The sequence below is a fragment of the Caloenas nicobarica genome, chromosome 13 (assembly GCF_036013445.1).
Source record: "Caloenas nicobarica isolate bCalNic1 chromosome 13, bCalNic1.hap1, whole genome shotgun sequence".
Taxonomy (NCBI): domain Eukaryota; kingdom Metazoa; phylum Chordata; class Aves; order Columbiformes; family Columbidae; genus Caloenas; species Caloenas nicobarica.
The window spans coordinates 1,020,531-1,042,550 of record NC_088257.1 but is presented as its reverse complement, the minus strand read 5'-3'; the positions used below and the strand labels follow the sequence as shown (position 1 = coordinate 1,042,550).

At 44.0% G+C, this 22,020-nt stretch overlaps 1 protein-coding gene across 3 annotated transcripts in view; it reads right to left on the bottom strand.

Annotated features, from left to right (window-relative positions):
- NR3C1 (nuclear receptor subfamily 3 group C member 1) overlaps positions 1-22,020 on the bottom strand; it is a 61,430-nt gene that overhangs the window by 14,279 nt on the left and 25,131 nt on the right. For all 3 annotated transcript variants that reach the window (XM_065643764.1, XM_065643766.1, XM_065643765.1), the window contains exons 3-5: positions 9,658-9,821; positions 5,580-5,696; positions 1,695-1,964 (exon numbers count right to left, since the gene is read on the bottom strand). In XM_065643764.1, coding sequence (XP_065499836.1) covers positions 1,695-1,964; positions 5,580-5,696; positions 9,658-9,821 — 551 coding nt within the window. The remainder of the gene's footprint in view (positions 1-1,694; positions 1,965-5,579; positions 5,697-9,657; positions 9,822-22,020) is intronic.

Genomic DNA, 22,020 nt, shown 5'->3' with positions numbered 1-22,020 from the left:
AGCAAGAGAGTATTGTGCCACATCGAATCATTAAAGTCTGAATTCAAGTTGATTTTATTCATAATTTTATTAGCTGTTTGACCTCTAAAGAGCTCGTTGCAGTGCTGCTTCCCGCAGATGTTTAAACAGACAGCGTTCAGTAAATTAATATATAAGAAAACTTGGTATGTCTGATAACTTCAACAAAAGCTTCTGGCTTTGGAGACAGCACTAACTACTATTTACTACTTTTAAAATACAAACAAAGTGTTTCAAAGTTATTTCAACCTTACTGGGTTAAACCTTGAAATCTTTGCTCAAACCCTCCTCGGGAAAAGATTATTTTGAAATCCCAGCTAAAGGGTTTGGCAACCAGCGCTGGCACACTGTGTGCGTGACGGTGTACAACCCCAAGGGGATACACATTAAACCCCCATGAAGAACCACTCTAGCAACCAAAAAAGAAGATAAGAAATTCTAAGCATCATTACTGTTAATATAATTATTAAAGAGAAGATTGGCATTTTTATTAAGAGCACATGTTGTAACCCGAAGGGTTTGTCTAATTAGGGGAATTGTTCAGAAGAGACTGCGGACACAGAACTGTTGTATAAAAACGGTACTGAAGCTCCTGTTTGCGACGCCGCTGGCGGGGGCCGGCTCGGCGGGGACAGCGTGCGCACAGGGACCCCGTCCCGCTAACGCCCGCCGCACAAACCCCTGAGCGCAAATCTCTGCTCGCAGCTCTGCTGGACGTATGTATTGGAGTTTAGTCATTCTTTCCTACTGCTAATTTATTTCCCCTGCCTCAGAAGAGACACCATTATGACTCACAGATGTCACTGTCAGGCTTTTTGTTTTTGGCAGACCTGTTATGTGATGTTATTCTTGGGCGGCACATGCACCAAGGAGGCGGCTTTGCTGGGGTTTCTGCAAACAGGTAGCTAACGGTGCTCACTGGGAGTGAAAGGGAGAAAACCACGAGTCTCTCTTCGGTCAGAAATAAACAGATCTTCAGCGTTTTTTTGGCCCTGGCCTCTCCCAAAGACACACCATGTGTTATGTCCAGTGCTGAGATTCGACATCACTTCTGCAAGGGAACCGCCAACTGTGTGGAGCCAAAATAGCGACAAACCTTCCACCTGCTCCAGGTGAGTCACGTCAATCGTGTAACTACAGAGCCTGGGAAAAAATGGACACCTTGACTTGCACTATGGGACTAGACACTCAAACGCTTATTCCCAGTCGAGAAAAAAACTACAGGTATGGTGAGGGGTAGTAAAAAAAGAACCACCCATGAACACAGACCCAGACAAGCCAGGACAGCAGCACCAGTCTATAAAAGTCCAGAGAACGTCACTGCTAAAAATAATAATATAATAATAATAAAAATAATTAAAAAATAATAATAAAAATAAAAGAAATCATTATCTAAGAGGTGGAACTAGAGCTAATAAAAATAGTTCTCTGCGTTCAAAAACAAAACAAATTTTAACACTCAATGGTCAAAGGGTTCAATTAAAATGATCTGATTTATAATAGCACTAAATACATGTTTACATCTGTATTTTTTTCTGCTTTTCCACTCCAGAAGTAAATAAGCCCAGATATTACTAAAACTTCACCTGTAAAGGCTCTGAAGGCTCCCAAATAAAAAGACAGACTTTAGCACAACAAAAAGACCGCACTTGGTAAGCAGCGCATCTGCACCTTACCTGGAATGGCCTTTGCCCACTTGACGGCGGCCACGACCTGCCGCCCCCCCAGCATGTTGAGGGTGGAGAGGATCCTCCAGCTGGAGTCGGGCAGGGTGCTGTCGTAGCCCGAGTACAGCACCTCGGGCTCGATCACCTCCAGCAGCGACACCAGCGTGGGCGTCAGCTGCGGCAGCGACGCGGGGACCACGCTCTTGCTGCCCGGCGACTCGGCCGTGTCCCGCGCGCCCGCCTGCTGCAGCCCCTTGATCTTCTTCTTGGTTTTTCGAGCTAGGAAAGCGGTGGTAGGTCACAGGTTAGACAATGGAAAGTGACTGCACGGCAGCAGAAGCGTAACGGAGGAAATGCCGCTTTTGCTTCCTGCCAGCAGGTCAGGCGGCTGAAACATTTACAGCTTTTTTTTCATCAATCTATAATTTCAATTCTAACTAAGCTTATCTGAGTTTATTTTACATTTTAATGAAAGTCACCTTTATGTTAACATTTCGAAATGTCAAATAATGCCTGCCAGTAATACAAATACAAGGCCTGATCCTACAAATTCTGCCACATGCAAAAATTTCAGCGAAACCTCGTGTCACAGCACGACACCTGTTTGGAAATATTGGCAGGACCACACACTTTCTAAGTCCCTTAAAACACTAAGTATAGAAGTATACAGAAGAAAGGAAAGAATACATTTAAGGAAAAAATATATTTAATGAGTAAGAAGTTACTCAATTTCTCGAGCCAGGGAAAACATTTTTCTGAAAACGCTGGGCAGGAGGAGATTTTTTTCTTGCCAGCTCTCTTGCACATAAAATCATGGCTGTGTAATTAAACCATAAAACTCACAGGCCAAATAAATAAAACATCACACAGAGACGTTAACTGCAAACTACAAAAATTTGGAGCAACAGTTTTATTAGGATATTGTCAGTAATGGAGTCTCGTCCCGGCTTTGGGCTCCTGGATGCGTCTCCTGCACCGAACACACAACTGCACCCGGACAGAGCCAACCCAGTTCTCTTCCTGGGTCTCAATTCATTAATTGATTTCTGTTCTGAACTTCTGAGCTAAATCAATAGCACATAAAAGTAACATGTAGGGTAGTTTCACATTCAAAGTTTCTGCTGACCTATTCAGAATCTTTAATAATCAGAAATGCCCCCATTCTGTAGCTCTACAACACAAAATCCCCTCCCGACCTCGTTCCTCCCACTGGTTCAGACAGAGGCTTCAGAAACTGCTCAAGATAGCAAATTCTCTATAGACCTTGTATAAATTGCATTTTCCCGAAGGCTTACACACTGGCCACTTTGGCCAAGACTGTCGTGAGGGAACAGCAACAGTTATTTCCTTGCAGCAAAGGCTCCTTGTTATTCTCATCTAAAGTTTGAAATGGCTGCTCCAAAATCTTTCCAACACTCTGGCATTTTTTGCCCCATTATCCTTGTTCTCAAAAGCAAACGAACTACTTTTGACTTAAATCTACAGGCACATACCTTCAGCTTAATGCAGACACCTGGTATGGAGTATTTCCAGCCCAGAAAGTCTGGTAAAATTATTGTCAAAATAAGTACATCTGATAAGGCAATGTTTTATGCAAGAATTTTTATTAGGCTGTGCTACTAGGACTTAAGCTATATAGTTGTAACTAATAAAAAAAAGAAGGTTGAGATAATGTATTTCTTCACAATTTATTTTCAAATATAAAAATACCACAAATTTAAAGCCAGCTCCTTAGGGCAAATGACAGAAGAGAATCCAGACGGATAAACTGGGCACGAAACGGTCCCAGCACCGCGGGGGGACCAGACGCTGCCCGAGACGTGGGGACCACGACCCGCGCTCCTCACACTCATCACACCAACCCCACTGCAGACACAGACAGGGCAAGGAATATGACCAGAAAGAGCAAGAGAGCCCTCAGAAAATGGAAATAAATTCAAAATGAAGACGACAGGAAAAAAAAATCCACTAATTGCCAACAGTTTAACTATAAAATGCAACTGAAAAGGCTAAAAAATTACGAGATGGCTTTTTACAGCCATAAAACCTAACAATAAATCTTTTTTTCAAACACATCCGAAAGAAGAGGAGTGCCAAAGAGTGCCTTGGGTCAATTAACGATGAAAGCGGAAATGAAAATTCAGAGAAATAAAGGCTAGAGTACAAAATATCATTACTGTATAAATCGCTGGTACCTACAGCTTGATAGTTTGATGTTTCTCCAGTTCACTAACGAAAAACCACAGGCAACGGGAATGAGAAAGTTCCAGAAAAGGGTGATGAGCAGGGCCAAAGGTGTGACTGCTGGCAGACCAGACTGGAACCGAAAACGATCAGTAACACGGTTCTAGTGCACAAGGAACCGCGTTGTCTCAGCACAAGAGTTAAAGGCTGAGTGAAAGGGGCCTTGGGACGACAGGCCAGGGTATTTCGCTCTCTTGCTGTTCATTAACTGGTTTGCTTACAACTATTATTTATGCACTGAGGATACACCTGAGGACTCTTCAAAAAGACATTACTGTCTAAAAAGTACGTCAATTTAATTATCTTTTAAACAACAGTAATTCCTGAACTGTGACTCTAAACCAGCCAAGATTAAGGAAATACTTTTTCTGTCTCTTCTGCACTTTATGCTGCCTTCCAGCTTTCTTTTCCGTGAGTCCTTCTGTGCGATCGATTCACCATCTGTTCAGATCTGTCCGATAAATTGTCATTTTCGTGGGGTTTTTTTGCTATTTCACACTAGTTTGGGTTCTTCCATTTTTGTGTTGCTGAGTTTCTAGATCTCTCTTTCCTCTCAGCCATAGAAGCTTCCCCTCCCTTTCCAACAACTTATATAACAATATCCATCTTCCAAAAAGTCCCTGTTCTCCAGGATTCTCTGTGCCAAAATTCAGGCAAGCAGACTATAGCTGGAAGGGCTCCAATCTCCATGCGGAAAGCAGCAAGCATCAGACGTCGCTCGATTTTCATTTTCTTTGGTGCAGAAAGGCAACTCAAATAGCACGTCCTGGAGCGCACTGCAATACGCACGTCACCTCCCTCTTTAACAGGACTCACCACTTGCCTTTTACCAAGGATAATATCACCGACTGAAATGAAACTCTGTTTGCATTTGTATCTGACAAACGCATTTTTGACATTTTTATTTTATCTGACAATTTTCATTATACAAGTATCACCAAGATAAACATGCTAGTAAGTACTATATTAACCTCTACGGCTCAAGGAAAAAAATGTCAAGCATAAAACGTAGCTGACACTAATAAAAATGTTTTATGCCATTTTACAACCGCTGCTAAATCTCTAGTCAATGTGTCCTTCGGTTTCTCATAAACCGCCCAGGACGTAGCAGAGAACAACTATGCACGCGTGCATTTAGATTTATTTATTTTTTTTTTTAACCTGTCTTTTCTAGGGAGATTCTGACAGACGTTTAAGAAGAAACCACAGCAGGAACAAAAGCGATCTCCCCTCGCAGCCCAGGTCTGCCTGGGCTGTGCCCCCGCGCGGTTTCGGGTCAGGGCCCTGTGGGGCGTGCAGGTGCCGCCCGTCCCGCAGCAGCAGCCCTGGAGCTCTGCTGCTCACGCGCCGCGGAACAGCAACAGATCTGTGTGCTGACAGCAATAAAAAATAACCCTGCTTGGTGCGTATGACTCACTGCTGCTCAACATACTGAGAGACAGAGCAGTTGCATACAGATAGGGAAGGGCAGGAGAGATCTCAGCGTAAAAAAAATCTTGCTTTTCATTAAAATCCTCATACACGCCATAAAATGCAGTACTTACTTTTAACGTATTAAGGTGCTGCTCAAATAATTGTTTTAGCTTCATAAGCAGCACGAACTTTATGGTGTAGGACCGAGAAACGAGAAGGGTCTGAGCACTGCATTACCTTCGAGGTTCATGCCGGCCTGCAGACACTTGCGGTAGCGGCACGCCGGGCAGTTCTTCCTCCGGATTTTGTCGATAATGCAATCGTTTCTCCCCGCGCACAGGTAGTTGTGCTGCCCTGTAGTCACAAACAAAACAACCGTCAGCTCCACAATTAGAGTAGCGGATGAAGTCATCCATTCAGTAATGTTATGGATCTGGGGGCTATATAATGCCTTGACTTACTGTACTTCGATTCTTGCAAAAACCAGTATCCATACGCATATCTATGCACCAAACAGATTTTTTATATTTAGACATGAAAGCAAATAAATTTAGGTAGAAATCCCATTTTCTGTTTGTTAATATCAGGCAAATTCTATTTTTAAAACTACTTTTCTTTTAAGTTTCTCAAAGCTATATTCCATAGCATGTTTCCAGTTTCCCTATTTGGCTTCGAAAGAGATGTAAATAACACAAACACATTTTGAAAGTATACATGTAAACATTTCCACAGATACACAGACATGGTTTCCATCATTTTGAAAGTCGTGAAACCTTCTCCTTGTTTAACTTAAGAATCTGAACTGGTCGAACCAAGTTCTCTGACATTTTTATGGATTCACAGATTGAGAGCAAAACTGGCCCTAAAAATATGGCAAGTTAAACTACATAAATTAAAATAACTGTACTCCACAGCTGTTAAGAGCAGGGCAACAGAAGAGTAGTATCTATTCTTAATTATTTGAATTATATGAATAAATGTCTCAATCTAACGTATTCAGAGAAAGGTGCTACTAAACGAGATCTGCTCCTCCCAGATGGGGATCAAGAGATGTGTCTCTTCAGAGGGCAGAAAGCTGCTACTGAGGCTTTTACACCGTATTTCCAAGTCCTGATAATCTAATATTGCGAGAAACAAACATTTTCCAAATACTGAGTTATTAACAATGGTGTCTCCTCATAGCAAAAGAGCTCGGTTAAGGAATTTGTTTCAAGTCAGCTGTGAAAATTACAGGTAGGCAGAGTCCGTTACTGTGGCCATAACCAAACTACTGCAGGGAAGTGTTTCCAGTCGATAACCCAAAGCAAGCCCTGGACGTGTTTCTGAATGAACCCCCTTTTCTTTTCCATTTGAAGAAGAGGAAGACTTAGTGACAAGTGTCATCTTTGTGTTTAAGACAGCTTAAAAGATAAATCCATGATCCACGATTCTGTTTGCCATTAGCATACTAATACGTATAGAACAAATATTCATGCAGACACATGAAATATAAACTGATGAATAGTTGTCACCACTGTAGCAGAACAGAGATAATTACTTCACGTCTCCCGAAGCCGTTCAACGAGACGGCAGCTCCGCACAGCCACACGGATGCTCCAGGCGTACGCTCTCCTGAGCTGTTCCGTTTTTTTTCCTAACAAAGAGCTTCATCTCTCTGAAAGTAGTTTGATATCTTGTATTTACTACTTATCTATTCTTGCCATTTTTAGGTGAAAGCTACACTATTTCTTTGTATTATATTATATTAAAAGCCTTCTTGTCACATGAGCATTTTGTGGAAGAATGAAGGGAAGTTGATGCCACCTGCTCCACGTCGCCTAAGTACTGCCAGTGGCCCGAAGGAATGCATTTTGAAAACAAATAGACTTTGCAAACAAAACATGGGTAAGAATTGGTCGTGAGCAAGTGGAGCTGCTTCCGAGGGAATTCAGAGCAGACAGGAGCGCTCTGCAGAGGTCAGACCCTCCCCGAGGTCGCGGTGCCTGCAGCACCGGCCGCTGCCGGCGGCTCCGAAGCTCCAGGAGACTGAAGGAGTCTCTGCTCATTTCAGCACACCGGTGTATAGAAAGGGCAGCGACTGCAGACGAAGGATTTTGGGAGATGGAACTCAAACTGCTGAAGAACAAGGACATTCTGGAGCACAGGGGGAGGCAGCGATGCCGGGGAACCCGAAGCAGAGCGTGAGGACGTGAAGCAAGGCGAGGATGCGGAGGTGCAGAGGATGGTGAAGATCGGGGTTGGTGCAGGGTGGGAGGTGACCAGGGCTGGTTCTGGGACCGAGAAACTGAATCACGAGGGCCCTGAAGCACCAGGAAAAGAAGAACTAGAACAAGATGGCTTGGAACGCCCCAGGCTCCTGAGGAAAGGACCCTGTTTGCAAGAAGAACTGTGTATAAATATACAGTTGCTGTCCCACCATCGACCTTCTCCTCTCGTTCTCCTCTTTGCTGAAAGAAATACACTCTATATTGATTTTCTAGATACTGATACTTGCAGCTTCTGTGACTATTTCCGTCACAGTATACATGTGTTTAGACAAAGGCACAAGAAGGCATTGGGGCTGACGGCTGGATAACCATGTGCAGAGCGGGTTTGATCTGTACACTAACAGGTGCCTGGCAGCTACTAATAAAAATAATATTGCAGGAACAAATTCTTTTTACATATGTTCCTAATAAGAAAAATGCATGTAAGAGACAAAAGCAAATTATTTGTTCCTTAAAGTGAATACTAGAAGTAACGGATCTTGGAAGAGCTCCTGAAAACAGCCACAATATCTAATTGCAAGGATTAAGGTTGGGATAATCTGTGGAACAATAAAAATGAAAGTGGAGGTAAACCTTAAGGAATTGATTGCAGGTTTTCAGCTAAAAGCCCGCTTAAATTTTTAACGTTAACACTGTAAGTTGCGGCATGTCACATCCCTGATCAAAATAAATTATTGGGTTGATTTGTTCATGTATCAATACTTTTGTGGTTTGTTTAAGCTTGAGGACAGGCAAAACAATCGCTATGACATATCATATATCCAGCTGCCATATTATACTCCTTCTGAGGGCTACCCAGTGACCTTATTTTAATCAAAGATACAGATGTAGGAGTGCAGGAGCAGCTGGGAGTCCCAGAGACCCAACCGGCTCAGTGCTTTGCACTGGAGCTCATATCGGCTCCTGTTGGACGGCAGCAGGCTCAGGTTTCCTCAGAGCTGCCATCCCTTCCCCCCGGGAATAGCAAAAACTGTAGTATGAACGTGGCTTTTCTGATCCCTCCGAGAGACTCTGCATTTCCACGGAGCATCCCACTGCACCCAGTGAGTTGGAACTGGGAGAAGGTGCTGCTTCTGGAAGCCTGACCGGTGGCTTGTCCTTGCCAAAACAGCCTTCGCTCTTCTGCGGGGAAACCCAGCTTGCAAAAGTGTTTGTTAGCAAAACGTGGCAGCGTGGTTCACTGCAAAATACCCACTGGTGGCTGCACGAAGAAGGCATGAGACAGGAAACCCTGGAAGGCTGGAACTAAGAACGACAGAATTGCAGAGCAGAGGAATCGTTGTCCTTCCAGCGACGCTGAGAATACACTCTGACTTTTCTGCCTCTCTCTGATACTGAAGCGAAGAGTCAGACATGGAGCTGCAACCCAGCTCATTACAAAATGGCTACTAATGCAGCCCAGAAATCACAGGTTATTCTGCTATACACACTACAGATTCACTTTTCATTTTTTATCATCTCTACTTTCCAGAATGATTTTCTTCTTGTGATTACAGAGAAATCTCAAGGATCCAAAACCACACACATGCTCCTGTTACCTAGTTACCCCTGCAAATAACACACACCGACGTGGACGTAATTTAACCGATATCGCTCATCGGAAAAATTGTAAAACTACCATAACCTCGCATACAAGAGATGCATCAAGTTTCACAAAAGTTTTAAACACAAAACAGCTAACATTAAAGTTAAAAATCACAAACTTTACAAATCTAATGCACACAAATATCTGTATATAAATAGGACAAACAAACAGAAACAACGGTGAAAGAAAACGAAAGAAACAAAAAGCCAAGACAACAACACATCCTTTTACACTGTGAGTGAATGGGAGCATTTTGTAAATGTAAATGGAATCTATGCTTCAGATAATACACCATTATCAACGCTATTTACTATGAAAAGATCAGTGATGTAATGGTTGGGGTTTCCAGTAGGATTCTAGCAAAAACATGGATTCCAGTAAGATTAAATAGACTGGGTTTGAATGTGGATGAGATGTACGTGGATTTTATATTTTTGAACAGCAAGTTCAAAGCGTGCCTTACCTTCCACAGCTCTTTTGAAGAAGACTTTGCAGCTGCCGCAGGTCAGGACACCGTAGTGGCAGCCGGAGGCCTCGTCAGAGCAGACCAGGCAGAGCTTGGGAGGTGGTCCCGTCGTCGCCGAGGTTGTGGATGGAGAAGAGCTTACATCTGATCTCAGTCCAGGGCTAAAAAAAACCATCAAAATATTTTTAATTAAGGTCTATAGGATACTGGCAAACATAATATCCGTAACTGGAAGAAATGGATTGCCCTCATCGTCAAATATCACAGTTCTGCACACAAAGTTCACCAGACTCTGCAACAGTTGAACGATGGCTTTTGTAAAACGTAAGTAAAGCTGTATGGATTTTTCATGGCCTATTTGGCTAGGTCAGGATTCCTTCCCTGACACATCTCCAAAGCCAAGTCCTTGCACAATTATCCTGGACTCTTAAAATACGCTCTCATTCCGTATCGTTTTCATTACTGTCACATTCCTTGCAGTCTGCACTGAGTCCCACAAGAGTTCCCCGTCCAGTATCGCCACAGATGATACTGGGACGCTGTTGTGCAAGAAGCTGAGCAAATTAAGCCATATGTTTACATATATTTAGAGTAAAAAATGATCATGCCCCTCTAGCATTTTAGGAAAAGTGAATCTATTCCTAATTCCAGGATCGGGATTTCCTATGTAAACATATAGGCCACGTACAAATGTAGCACTAGTTCTTTAACAAAAAAAAATCATTGTTAGAACAATAAGCAATCTATTGTAATCACCTTGGGGCTGCTTCCAGTCATACGGGCTGACCCAAGAGCGGTTGTGCCAAGGTTCAGGGGCTGATCTAACTCAGCACGTGTGGACAGCACGGCCCGACCCGCGGCGTTACCGCCTGGACGCTGCCCCGCGCCCCAGTTATAAGGCCACTTGGCTGAGTTTATTTTCACAAAGTTTTGAACTTTTATAACGCAATTTCTATGCCGTACGCTCAACTTAGAGCGGTTTTCACAGGCAGTTTTGTCCAACAGGGTTCCAGCCACTTTCCAGATGAAGCCAGAAAATAGCGCTTTTTGTAGGACTTTGGTGCCTTTCCTTGGAAACGCTCCAGCACATCCCGCTCCCCCGCGTGGGCCGAACACTCGCACGTGGGCTGGCTGCGGCATGGAAAATTCCTCTCCCCAAGAAAGTCTGACCAGATTTGGTTATGTGTTTTAAAAAAAACCCAAACCTTAGTTCTCGAACATTGACAAAAACCTTAAAATTCCAGCCCAAATTAAAACACTCCACCACCTGGGAGGCTTCAGTCTTGAACAGGCCCCCTCCACGTGCCCCATCTCACGAGAGCCATTGAGAAATGGCCCGTCCAGCGACTCCAGGGACTTTTGCTGTGGAATTTCCTTGTCCCAGGACGGGGTTTGATAATAAATGCAGACACAGGGCGCAGGAATCCCACCGCTCAAATACAGAGGGATAAAAGTCAAACCAGAATAAACGTGTCAATGAAGCCCACACCTTGAAAGTATGGAACCAGAGGGCAGAGAAAAGCAAACATTACTTGCGTTAGGGGAAAAAAATGAGACAGTAAAAGCATGCAAAGACCTATGGTACATGTAGACCTTCCTAAAAACAGTCTGACATGAGCCAGGGAGGAGGTGAGATGTCACCAAGACAGAGCAGAAAGGTAAAAACCAGACGAGAACACAGCAACAGCTCGAAGACGCTGGAAAAGCTGTGGGAATGGGGAGGAAGGATAAGAGCAGGACAGGCGGGCAGGGAAATGCAGTCATGAGTCAACCTGAGGGGAAAAGGGGAGAAAAAAGCCCATCCGGCACTTGGAAAAGAACTCAAACCCATCATATAACTCCTCAGCGTTCAGAAAATACTCGTGAAATGCTGCAACATTTCTACCCTGTTACTCTCTGAAGAGGCTGACGACCATCATTAGCTCGTCTGTCAGCTGCAGCGGCCGCCGCCGACAGAGCGTAACCTGGTTATGGTCCATCCCATGGCTTTTCTGGGGTTTAGAATTAATTTGTCTTCTTTTAAAGAGCAGAAAGCTACAATAACATACTAAGGCTGCACAATCCGGCACTCAACATCCAAGTGATGGCAGAATGTAACTCAGCCCCGTTGAGTTTATTTCACATCCTTACAAACCCGCATCTTTAATTACACACTCATCCTCATTTCCACAGAGCGTGGAAACCTCATGGTTAAAGATGCCGAGGAGTCAAATCCACTGCTGCCTCTTATCACAAAGATAAGTGTGTGTGGTGGTACTTGGAAAAAGGAACTAAATTGTTTCTCCAACACCTCAAAAACAAAACAAACAAAAAAACCCAAACAACAAACCAACCCAAAACCCTGTTAAGACCAGGAATCACTGGCCAGTCAAAATCTACTGTAAGTTGCCTCATTTTCTCTAAAGTTTTAGGCTCAGTAGCTCCTTTTCTTATACTGAAAATCTCAGTTTAAGCATTGAAATATAGGCTGGGAGTTTATGATTTTAAAGAAGGAATATATAACTTGAGAACTTGATTTCATTAAAATGATTAAAACCAGAAGAAGATGGAAACATCTTTCTGTGCATAGTTTTGAAGACAGATAATTTAGATACAAAAATTAAATTCTTTATACCTTACACATTTTTGAGAAAAGCATTTTTAAGGGAATATTCGTCAGCTGTCATAGAAACTACAGTAGTGCCAAACATATTCCACTGGAACTTTTCAATCACCTCTAATTTTTAAACAGGGCTCCTTTTCTGTACCAGTACCATAGAAAATGTAACATGAGAAAGAAAACAGATGATATGACTTACAAAACTAAAAATAAATTCTTACATTGATTAACAAAGCAGTAGCCAGCAATCTAATCTGGGTCCCAGCGTATCTGCCCCGGCGGGTGGGATCAGAATAGGCCAATATTTACTGAGGGTGCCCAGATACCCCCAGCCCGGCGGGTAAAACACACACTCGCTGGCCTGGAACACGAGAGCAGGGTCAGAGTGCAGAAAAACTCCTGCAAGAGCCACAGCAAACCGGCTGGAGCTTCAGCGCAAATCTCTTACCTATAAATACAGACACAGTAAAAGACAAAAAACCACTTCCTAAGGAAGAGGCAGGGGAGGGAAGTTACACTCTGAGAGAATACAATAATAAAAAAGTTACCTTTTGGTTATTTGCAGAAACGTTTTTAAACTCAACAAAAAGCTAATAAACTATGATTCTTATCTAAATAAAAGAAAAAGTTAAGAAGCGTAGGTGAGAGGGGAAAAAAAGTCCAAATTTTAAGGGTTCCAAATTCGCAAAAATTTTGATTAAGTTTTATTTTGGGAGGCAAGGTGTTATTTCCTTAAGGCGACTGAGCTCCATTCCCATATACTTTCTGAAACTATTTCGATATAATCTACTTTTATTCAATTGTATAGATACATTTGTTGTTTCCATTCAAGGAAACATACGGCTGCAAAATGGAAAGCCTTAAAGAAAAGAAGATGCAGCTGCAGAATGGAGCTCTGCAGAAACCAGGCTGCTCAACCCAGGCCAGTCCTGTGTTAATCATTCACCAGAGACTTTCAAACCGGGCTCAAGGTTCAGACTTTGTCCAAGGCGGGCGTGGTGGTGCTGGCGGCGGTGGGAACTGTCCCCCCCGGGTACCCGTTGTCCCCCGAGCCTGGTGGGACACACACTGTTGGGCACCTCAGCCCCGTGGGACCCGGGTGACCAAACGCCACGAACGCCTCAGCAGAAGATGTGGCAGACAGGTCTCGGCTCTTCTTTTTGCCTTTACTGTGAAGAATATAAAACCCCACGACCCAACACGGAACACACACACACACTCCCATAGGATGAACTTAACAACATTTAAAAATATGGTGCCTTCCTGTTACTTTACATCATCAAACAAAAAATTCTATAGTGAGATAACGAAGAGACAAATACTTTCAGCAACTAAAACTATCAGTCGTTTACAGCCTACAGCTGACACCTCTTCACCAGCAAATCAAAGTCAAGGATGATCAGCCTCAATTCATTTTGCCCTAGACCACGTCCAGCCCTACTGCTCGTCTGCTGAAGGGTAAATTCTGAAGGGTACATTATTTTTAAAAATGCAAAATAAATTAGCACCGATAGCAAGTTACACACATGCAATGAGAAGAGAACTTGGTTAACGATTCCAAAAATAACTGCATTTAATGCAAAGGGCTGCAAGCTGCAGAACTGGAGCGGCAGCATCTTGGGAAACCTGGGGGTTGCTCAGCAGAGAAGCAGCTCTCACCTTGGCCATTGTCACCTTGGCCATTTCCACCTTTTCAAAAACACCTACCCAGAAAAAAAGGCTCAGAGAAAATGCATAAGACAAGTGCTATTATAAATTACAAAAACCTAACACTTGCAACTGGCTCCCAAGAACCTGTAAGAAAATCTTTTTAGTGTCCAACTGCCAACTCTGAGGAAAGAAATGGCTGCAGCACGTCTAGGGTTGGAAAAAGCAGTTCAGAATTGGGATACATTTATTTTGACTTGTCTTTTGATAAGACTATTCATTTTGCTCCTACTCCTCAGCTAATGCTTCCCGGATAGGAGTTGCACTTGCTCCCGATACCCCCGACCACACCACCCTGCACGCAGTCCTGCTCTCCCGCACAAGTCACCTTAATATTGAACTAACGTGTTCTTAAAAGCGCGTTACTTATCTGTGTAAGTAGTATCACCAAACGAAGAGTAAAGAACTGATTTTCAATGTCATTGCCATCTGGGCCTCGCTCTTATCTTCTAGCAATGAGAACAATGTAAACACTCAGCTGCACACACCAACTGATTACATTTTTTGAATTGCTTACTTATTTCTTTATTAACTAGAAAAACTATTAATTATTTTTATACCCTCTTAGGCAGGGAAGTAGTTTTCAGTTCAAGCAGGAAAAAATTTTACAACAAGGCTTCTGACACTGCACTGGTCATTACAATATTAAAAGTATATTTGCCAATTGAAAATAATTTCAAAGATGCATCTTGCTGAGAACCCGAACTACCGGTCAGGATGATCTCTTCTAACGGACTCATTTAAGTTTAAAGAGACTGAAAATCGGTACGAGTCGCTAAGAAGAGCCCCAGCCAGCCCTTGGTGTGTCCACACACAGCTCAGCCGCAATTAAACGCAGATTGACCCAAACGCAAAGTGTCTCGGGGTTCGGACTCTCACGCTCCTGCTGACCGCCTGAGTGCACACGACTCCCACAAACCCACCAAGCAAACACAACAGACCTCCAAATAACTCTAGGATAGGTAGGTTCTGCATAGAAGTTTTCTGTCCTGTTTTGTACTTGCAGCAGAGAACTGAATTGCTCTGGTAGAGGCACTGTTCTTGATTACAAGCATGTCCCCAGTAATGCCATAATAAATTAAAAAATCTACTACAGATTACAGTATTCCACCAAAGCCTGCAGATAAAAGCACCCAGTGTTACTGTTTTACAGCCCCTCTGAGCCAAAACGACTAACATTTCCCTTATCGCACACCCAGATAAATGCTGTATCATGACTTGATAAACCATGAAACCAGATTTTGAACTAAGGGTCTGGTGTCGTGCCCATGCCTACAACACGAACATGAGGAATGTGTCACCCAGAGAGGCCACAGCCACATTTGCTTCATTGCTGGGTACAGAACCTGGTGGCAGAGAAACACGTTATTTTACAGTCAGACCGGGAGGTACCATCGTGCCTCCTCCTGACATCGTCTCTACATCAGGATGGAGCACTGGGATTTGAATTCACAGAAAAAATTGAAATATGAGACATACCTGAAGAAGCAACGTCTCAAAATTAACCTCTCCGGCTGCAGAACAACATACATTTTACCATCCCTTGAATACAACTAAAGCAGACTGTAGGATTCATTGTTTTGTATAAAGTCACCTCAAATACCATAAATGTTTTTGTTGATGTTTCCAAGAACTCAGGTATATGTATAAAAATACACCTGCCTTTGGCAAACAAAATAAAGCGGAATGAATCCCTTTCCCGTGAGCACTGTTGTACAGAACCTGTCAAACCCTGGTGCTGGAGAGGTTCTGACCCCCGACCAGTCCCAAGTCCTTCAGAAGAACCTGAATTCAAGCCTCAGCTCTGTCCTCCAGAAGTATCTGAAGAAATAGTATTTAACTAGAAAACCCAGTGCGTACAAGCTGTGAGCGTCCAGGAGGTCCTGCCTTGTCCCAGCTCTGCGGGCGCTGGCAGGGACACGGGCAGCACGGGGCTGGAGAGGGGACACGCACCCCGACACGGGAACCCTGCACACACACACACACACAAACACCCTGACACGGGAACCCTGCACACACACACACCCCGACACAGGAACCCTGCACACACACACACACCCCGACATGGGAACCCTGCACACACACACACACACACACCCCCCGACACGGGAACCCTGCACACACACACACACACACACAAACACCCTGACACAGGAACCCTGCACACACACACACACACACACACACATACACCCCAACATGGGAACCCTGAACACACATACACACACATACACCCTGACACGGGAACCCTGCACACACACACACACACACACACACATACACCCCGACATGGGAACCCTGCACACACACACACACACAAACACCTCGACATGGGAACCCTGAACACACAAACACCCTGACACAGGAACCCTGCACACACACACACACACACGAACACCCCGACACGGGAACCCTGAACACACATACACACGAATACCCTGACACCGGAACCCTGCACACACACACACCCTGACACGGGAACCCTGCACACACGCGCACACACACACACACACACAAACACCCTGACACGGGAACCCTGCACACACACACACACACACACCCCGACACGGGAACCCTGCACACACACACACACACGCACACACACACACGAACACCCCGACACGGGAACCCCGCACACATCCCCTCTGGACATACCCCCAACACACACGTGTCTCACGGCCGTTCCCCGGCAAACACGTGCTGCCAGAAGAGCCCTTGCGCGGAGCTGCTGTCTCGCTGCTGGGGGCAGCGGCACTGTCGCTGGGCGCACTGCTGTTTCGCCTCTCATAAATTAGAGTCTATTAAGTAAAAATAAACCCTGAGAGCACAGGCAAATACCAAGAGCGTATTAACAGCATAATAATTTGCAGAGATTCCCGATACAGCACAAAGGAGGTAAAACCTCCGTGTGCAGCAGGGCAGGCTCCCTGCGGGCGCCAGGCCCTCGTGCCCGCTCCGGTCCGCGCGCGGTGCGCCCCGCACCCGGCGGCCCCGCCGCTGGCCAGGCCAGCGCCGGGACGTCCCTTCGTCCCGCTCCGAAATGGCGACCGCGACCATTTTAGAGCTCGCCCGGGAGCGAGAAGCAAACACCAACGCGAGCGAGCGACAAAACTGCTTTTCCCCTTCTGGACACTCTCCAGAACGTAAAGGTTTCAAGGGCACAGGCGAAGCTTTCTTGGAATGGATAAATGGTAATTGATGTTGCAGCCGCAACTTTAGATAGAGCTCTTGGGATTTCAAATGTACTACAGCCCTAACGTATTTATGACCAGAATATGATAATTAAATTATATGTTCTAAACTTTTACATTTAGTACAGTGCTCCAGTAAAGCAGCCAAAAAGTCTTACCTTCAAGGGTAGGACTTAATTTCTATATGGATCAATTTATGAACATTTTTCCAAAGGTGTGGGTTTTTTTGTAAATATATAGTGCATTCTTGCTTCCTTAAACAGAGAGGCAGCAAAAAAGAGTAAGACAGAAGCCAGTTATGTGCATACTTAGATAAAAACTTTACGTTAAAAATACGGAATGAAATCACCCTGGGCCATTCTAATTCTTTATGCTTTGCTGGATAACAAAATATGCATTTGATCTACATATATTTACAGACAGGTCATGGATCATCTGACAACTTGACTAAAGAACTCAATCTTGCAGAGGCATCCAGCTTTATATGCGTATGGATGAACTCCGCGATTATCAACGAAGGCGCAAGCAGGTGTCTCTGCAAAAAGACACCCTAGTTAGAAAGTCTGCAAGACTAATATGCACTCAGGAGAAGAAAGCTGAAAAATCTAATCAGAATTAGATTTATATTTTTATTTTCATTTTAAGCAGAACAGATGAGACTGTTGCTAGCCCAGGCGGCCTGTGCCAGCGGCCAGCCCCGCGCCCCACCTCAGCAGCTCGGAGCTCAGTCCCACCCGTGGCACAAGCAGATCCTTGGCTTCCCAAACCTTCCAAACTCACCAAGAGCCCAAGTACCTGCTGAAAATTTATTATCTTAACACAGGTCCTTTAACACACTAATTGCACTTGCTAGCAGACTGAATCCAGCAAGACAGCAGAACTCCTGCACAGAGACGGTCTTTGTTAGAACAGACTCATGAGCTTAGATCAGCCACAGCATTTGAGCTTATCCCATATGGTCAGCACATATTGGAAAAGTATTTTACTCCTTATCACAGCACCCTTATATTGTGGTGCCAGAGGAACGAACCTAAAACATTAACCGGGGTTTTTTCCACGAGTGACCTCAGCGCGAGCCGTGTCCGTCGCCCGGGTCTGCCCGACCGGAGCCGTGTCCATCACCGCTCGGCAGCCACCGGCTGCCAAAATGATGTTGCTCGGAAAGAAGGCGAGAGACATCTGGAAAGTGACTCCAGCGTACATGGAAAAACACTAATCGTGCTGTGAGAAATGCAGTAAAATATTAAACTAAACTGCAATCGTCACAGCGCAGATATTTTAAAAGCTGCAGGGTAATACTTGCATGGTCAAATTGAGTCATAAAGCTATAAATAAATTTAGACTGGTAATTAGAAAGTTAATTTCTGCTATTTTGGAGAAGAATCAAGACTTCTGTTGCCAGTATAACCCTCTACAGTAATCTGGACACTGATTCTGTGAATGTGTACACACAGACTTATTCAACACAGTCTGTGCTTTTATCAACACTGCATAACTGCTCCTGCTTTGTCCAAAAAACCACCAACAACAATTAAAAGAAATAAAAATCAACGAACAGCAATAAGAAAGTAGAAACACAACCTTAACTCTGATGAGGAGGAATAGGAGGAGGAAAATAAGGGAACAAGGCAAGAGAAGCAGAAAGTCATGCTTCTTCCTTAATTCTTTCTACAGGCCTTCAAGGAAGCTGTTCAAAAGCGGAACCGAAACTGAGAGCAAGTCAAGATGGGAAATTCTTCAGGGCACAAGCTCCATTTCCCCGTCGGTCTGTATGGAGCCTTGCACGATGTGCCTGTACCCCGGCACAGGCTTTCATGCGTTTTGTCAATGGAAAGAACACATTTGCACGTGGAGCAGTTTCTTACGGACTATTAACCCAGGCTGTGTTCCGGGCCCAGCCGCGGTGGGAAGCTGTGCAGCAGCGGGACGGGACACCAGCCAGTTCTAGGGTTTGGCCTCAGTCCATCTGGTGCGGATCCAGGATGACTTGGTTGGCTGTTGAGTCATAGGTTGGTTCAACTGACATTATTTTACATTTGACTACTTATTGTTCTTCAAACTTTGAACAGGAGTCCAGAAGCTCAAAACACACCAGTGAACCAAAAAGAAAGGAGCCAAAGCAGAGCTTGAACAAGATTCTTAGGCAAGAAAAATACTCTCCTTAAGTGACACCTACTTTTAGCAGAGGTAGCTAAAAAACCAAAAACTACCTCACAATTTTAAAAAATTTCTGTTATACCACCAAATATCTATTACACACAACAGTACCTTCAAAATTGCTGAAGACGTTCTGAGGTATCCTGCTCTCCCCATTAACATAGAGGTGGGAAGGAGAAGGAAACAAAATCAGTCAGTGACTGAGTGCTATGTTTTCAACAGATAAAACCTATCTGTAAAATATTCCTGAGATATTAGATAGTCAATGTGCACACTGTTAATCCACTTCAGCCAATACTCGGTCTAAAATTAAACAAACAAACGCCCCCAAAGTTCCTGTTTCAGCACCGAAGGCAGACTTCTGCTCGGGTAAATACTGCCTGTAAATACTATTGGCTTATGTTTTGAAAACATGGGTGCGTTTGGCGTGGATGTGATCAGAATGCAGTTAACACAGATGCATTTAACGGTAGAAATTTTAATGAGGGCTGATTCCTCTTATTTTCAATGTCTCCCTGACTCATTTTTTTCCACTGCATTTTACCCCGATTTCGTGTTTTCCATTGGTTTTGACCCCTGTGAGGGAAATTCAATGTTATATCCGCTTGTGCCCAGCAGGTTGATGAGCAGCCAAAGAACCCAGCCCAGAAGAACAGGAGTTGTGTGTAAGGAGGGGAACGCAGCAGAACGGGGACCGGGCGTTGTGACAATGACCCAGCAAGCAGGGAATCGGCTTCATAACAACTTCCGAGAGCACGAAAAGCAAACAGAAACCAATAAAAACATCATATCTTGGGTACTTTGCTGGAAGACAAAAACAGAGGGGATGACGGCAGGGTGTTCTTGCACCTAAAGGCCAGAATTGAGGTTCAGTGCCAAGCCGGTATTAAGAATTGTCTAAGGTGCTACCCCGATGTGTGTGGATTATAGTCCCCACTTAGTCACGAGCAGTAACTTCACTTGAAAGGGTGAAGATTCTTTTTTACCCCATCAGAGAGAACAGCAATTCCTGCAGGGAAGATAAGGAGCCAATTCAAGATTCTTGGTGACTTAAAAATCAGACGTTGCTGAAGGACAAACCGCTCTAAACGCTACCAAAAGGTTTTCTTTCATGGTTTATATTTAGGTTTTGGTGCATTTTATCTTTATACCCAGACCTGCGTATGTACACCACAAAGCTAAAAACGGAGCAAATCTGTCTAAAAGACGTTCTCCAAAGTCTCACAAACACTTTCAATACCCTTAACAAGACAATTTCCTTTCAACTGGCCTCTGACACATTTGATGCAAATAACATACACAAAACCACCTTTCCCCACACACGAACAGGAAGAAAAACATGTAATAAGTTTGTTTATTGACATAAGCTTAGCTATCTAAACTCGTGTAATATTTGCAGAAGGACAAGCAACAAGTCCTACCATACACCAGTACCATGTGTATAGCTATCGTACGTCATTTTCATGGTGCTTTGAAGTCGACTTTATTGAATTATCTAGTAGAGTGCTATAATTACTTTTGTCAACACTGTTAAGCAATTACAGACACAATTTCGGCTATAACATGCATACGCAGTAGGTTATTATTATCTGCTTTTATTTCCACTTGACATCCATGTCACACACTCAAGACTATCAAGATGTTTCATCACATCCCTCTTGTTGCATGCTCCCGGATTTTATGAGCACTTTGTCTTGTTTTTATTTTTTCCCCGTGATACTTTGAGGTCTTGCCCTCTCTCTCCTGGATTTCTCATGTTGTTCCTCCTCTGTGTCCTGCCACCCTCCCGGGCGCCGAAGGAAGCCCCGCTCCCGCCTGGCCTCACCTCACACCGTTTCCTGGCCACATTGTTCACTTCTGCCTCTTTGTGTGTTTTCTCTTCCTGAGCAGCCCTGGGAACCCCTCCCAGTTTAAACTCCAGCTGTAAACTTCATTACCAGGCTGTTTACTGCCCTCGCATGAGGATCGCGAAGGTGAGGAGGAGATGATCCCGTGCGCGCCCTCCTCACCGTGCCCTTGCTCCAGGAGCATCTGCTGGGTCTGAGGGACGGCTCCGAGCATCGTGCAGTCAGTTCACGTCTGGAACAGCGGGAACACCAACGTTCTTTCACAAAAGTATTAAAAACTTTCCCAGTGGCAAACCATGTTCTCGTTGTCTGAGTTTCAGTGCTAATTACAACTTGACGCACTCTTACAAAGGTCCTGATGGCCACTGCAAATCTTTGACAACCCATCACTCTCATTGTCGTTCGGCACCTTTCACTAAAAATTCCGTGACTCAGATTTGCTGGTAGAATAGGTCATGATATCTCCAGCTGAAAATTTTAATTGATTGTAATTAATTACGGTCATTCTTCGAGATTTACTTAATGTAATGCATATTGCATTCACATCTGCAGCAAGTTTTTAAGTCATTGCTGTTCAGTTTACAAAGCCTGTTCCAGTAAAAGAGCAGTAGTATTCCTTACGGAAAAAAGGAAAGCTGTTCACTACTGAAACACGTGATAAGGTAGAATTCACTGCATGACGATTTTAGAAGAGGCCGGAGATCATTCCACCCACTACCTGAAGAAAAGAGGTGTTTAATTCCATTTTTAAAGACTATGTATTAGCCACTGGGTCCTTACTGCCTCATGACAGCATAAATAGAAAGGTTACTGATAAAACATGTATTTCATCCCTTTCTTGTAAATTTCATGAAACCAA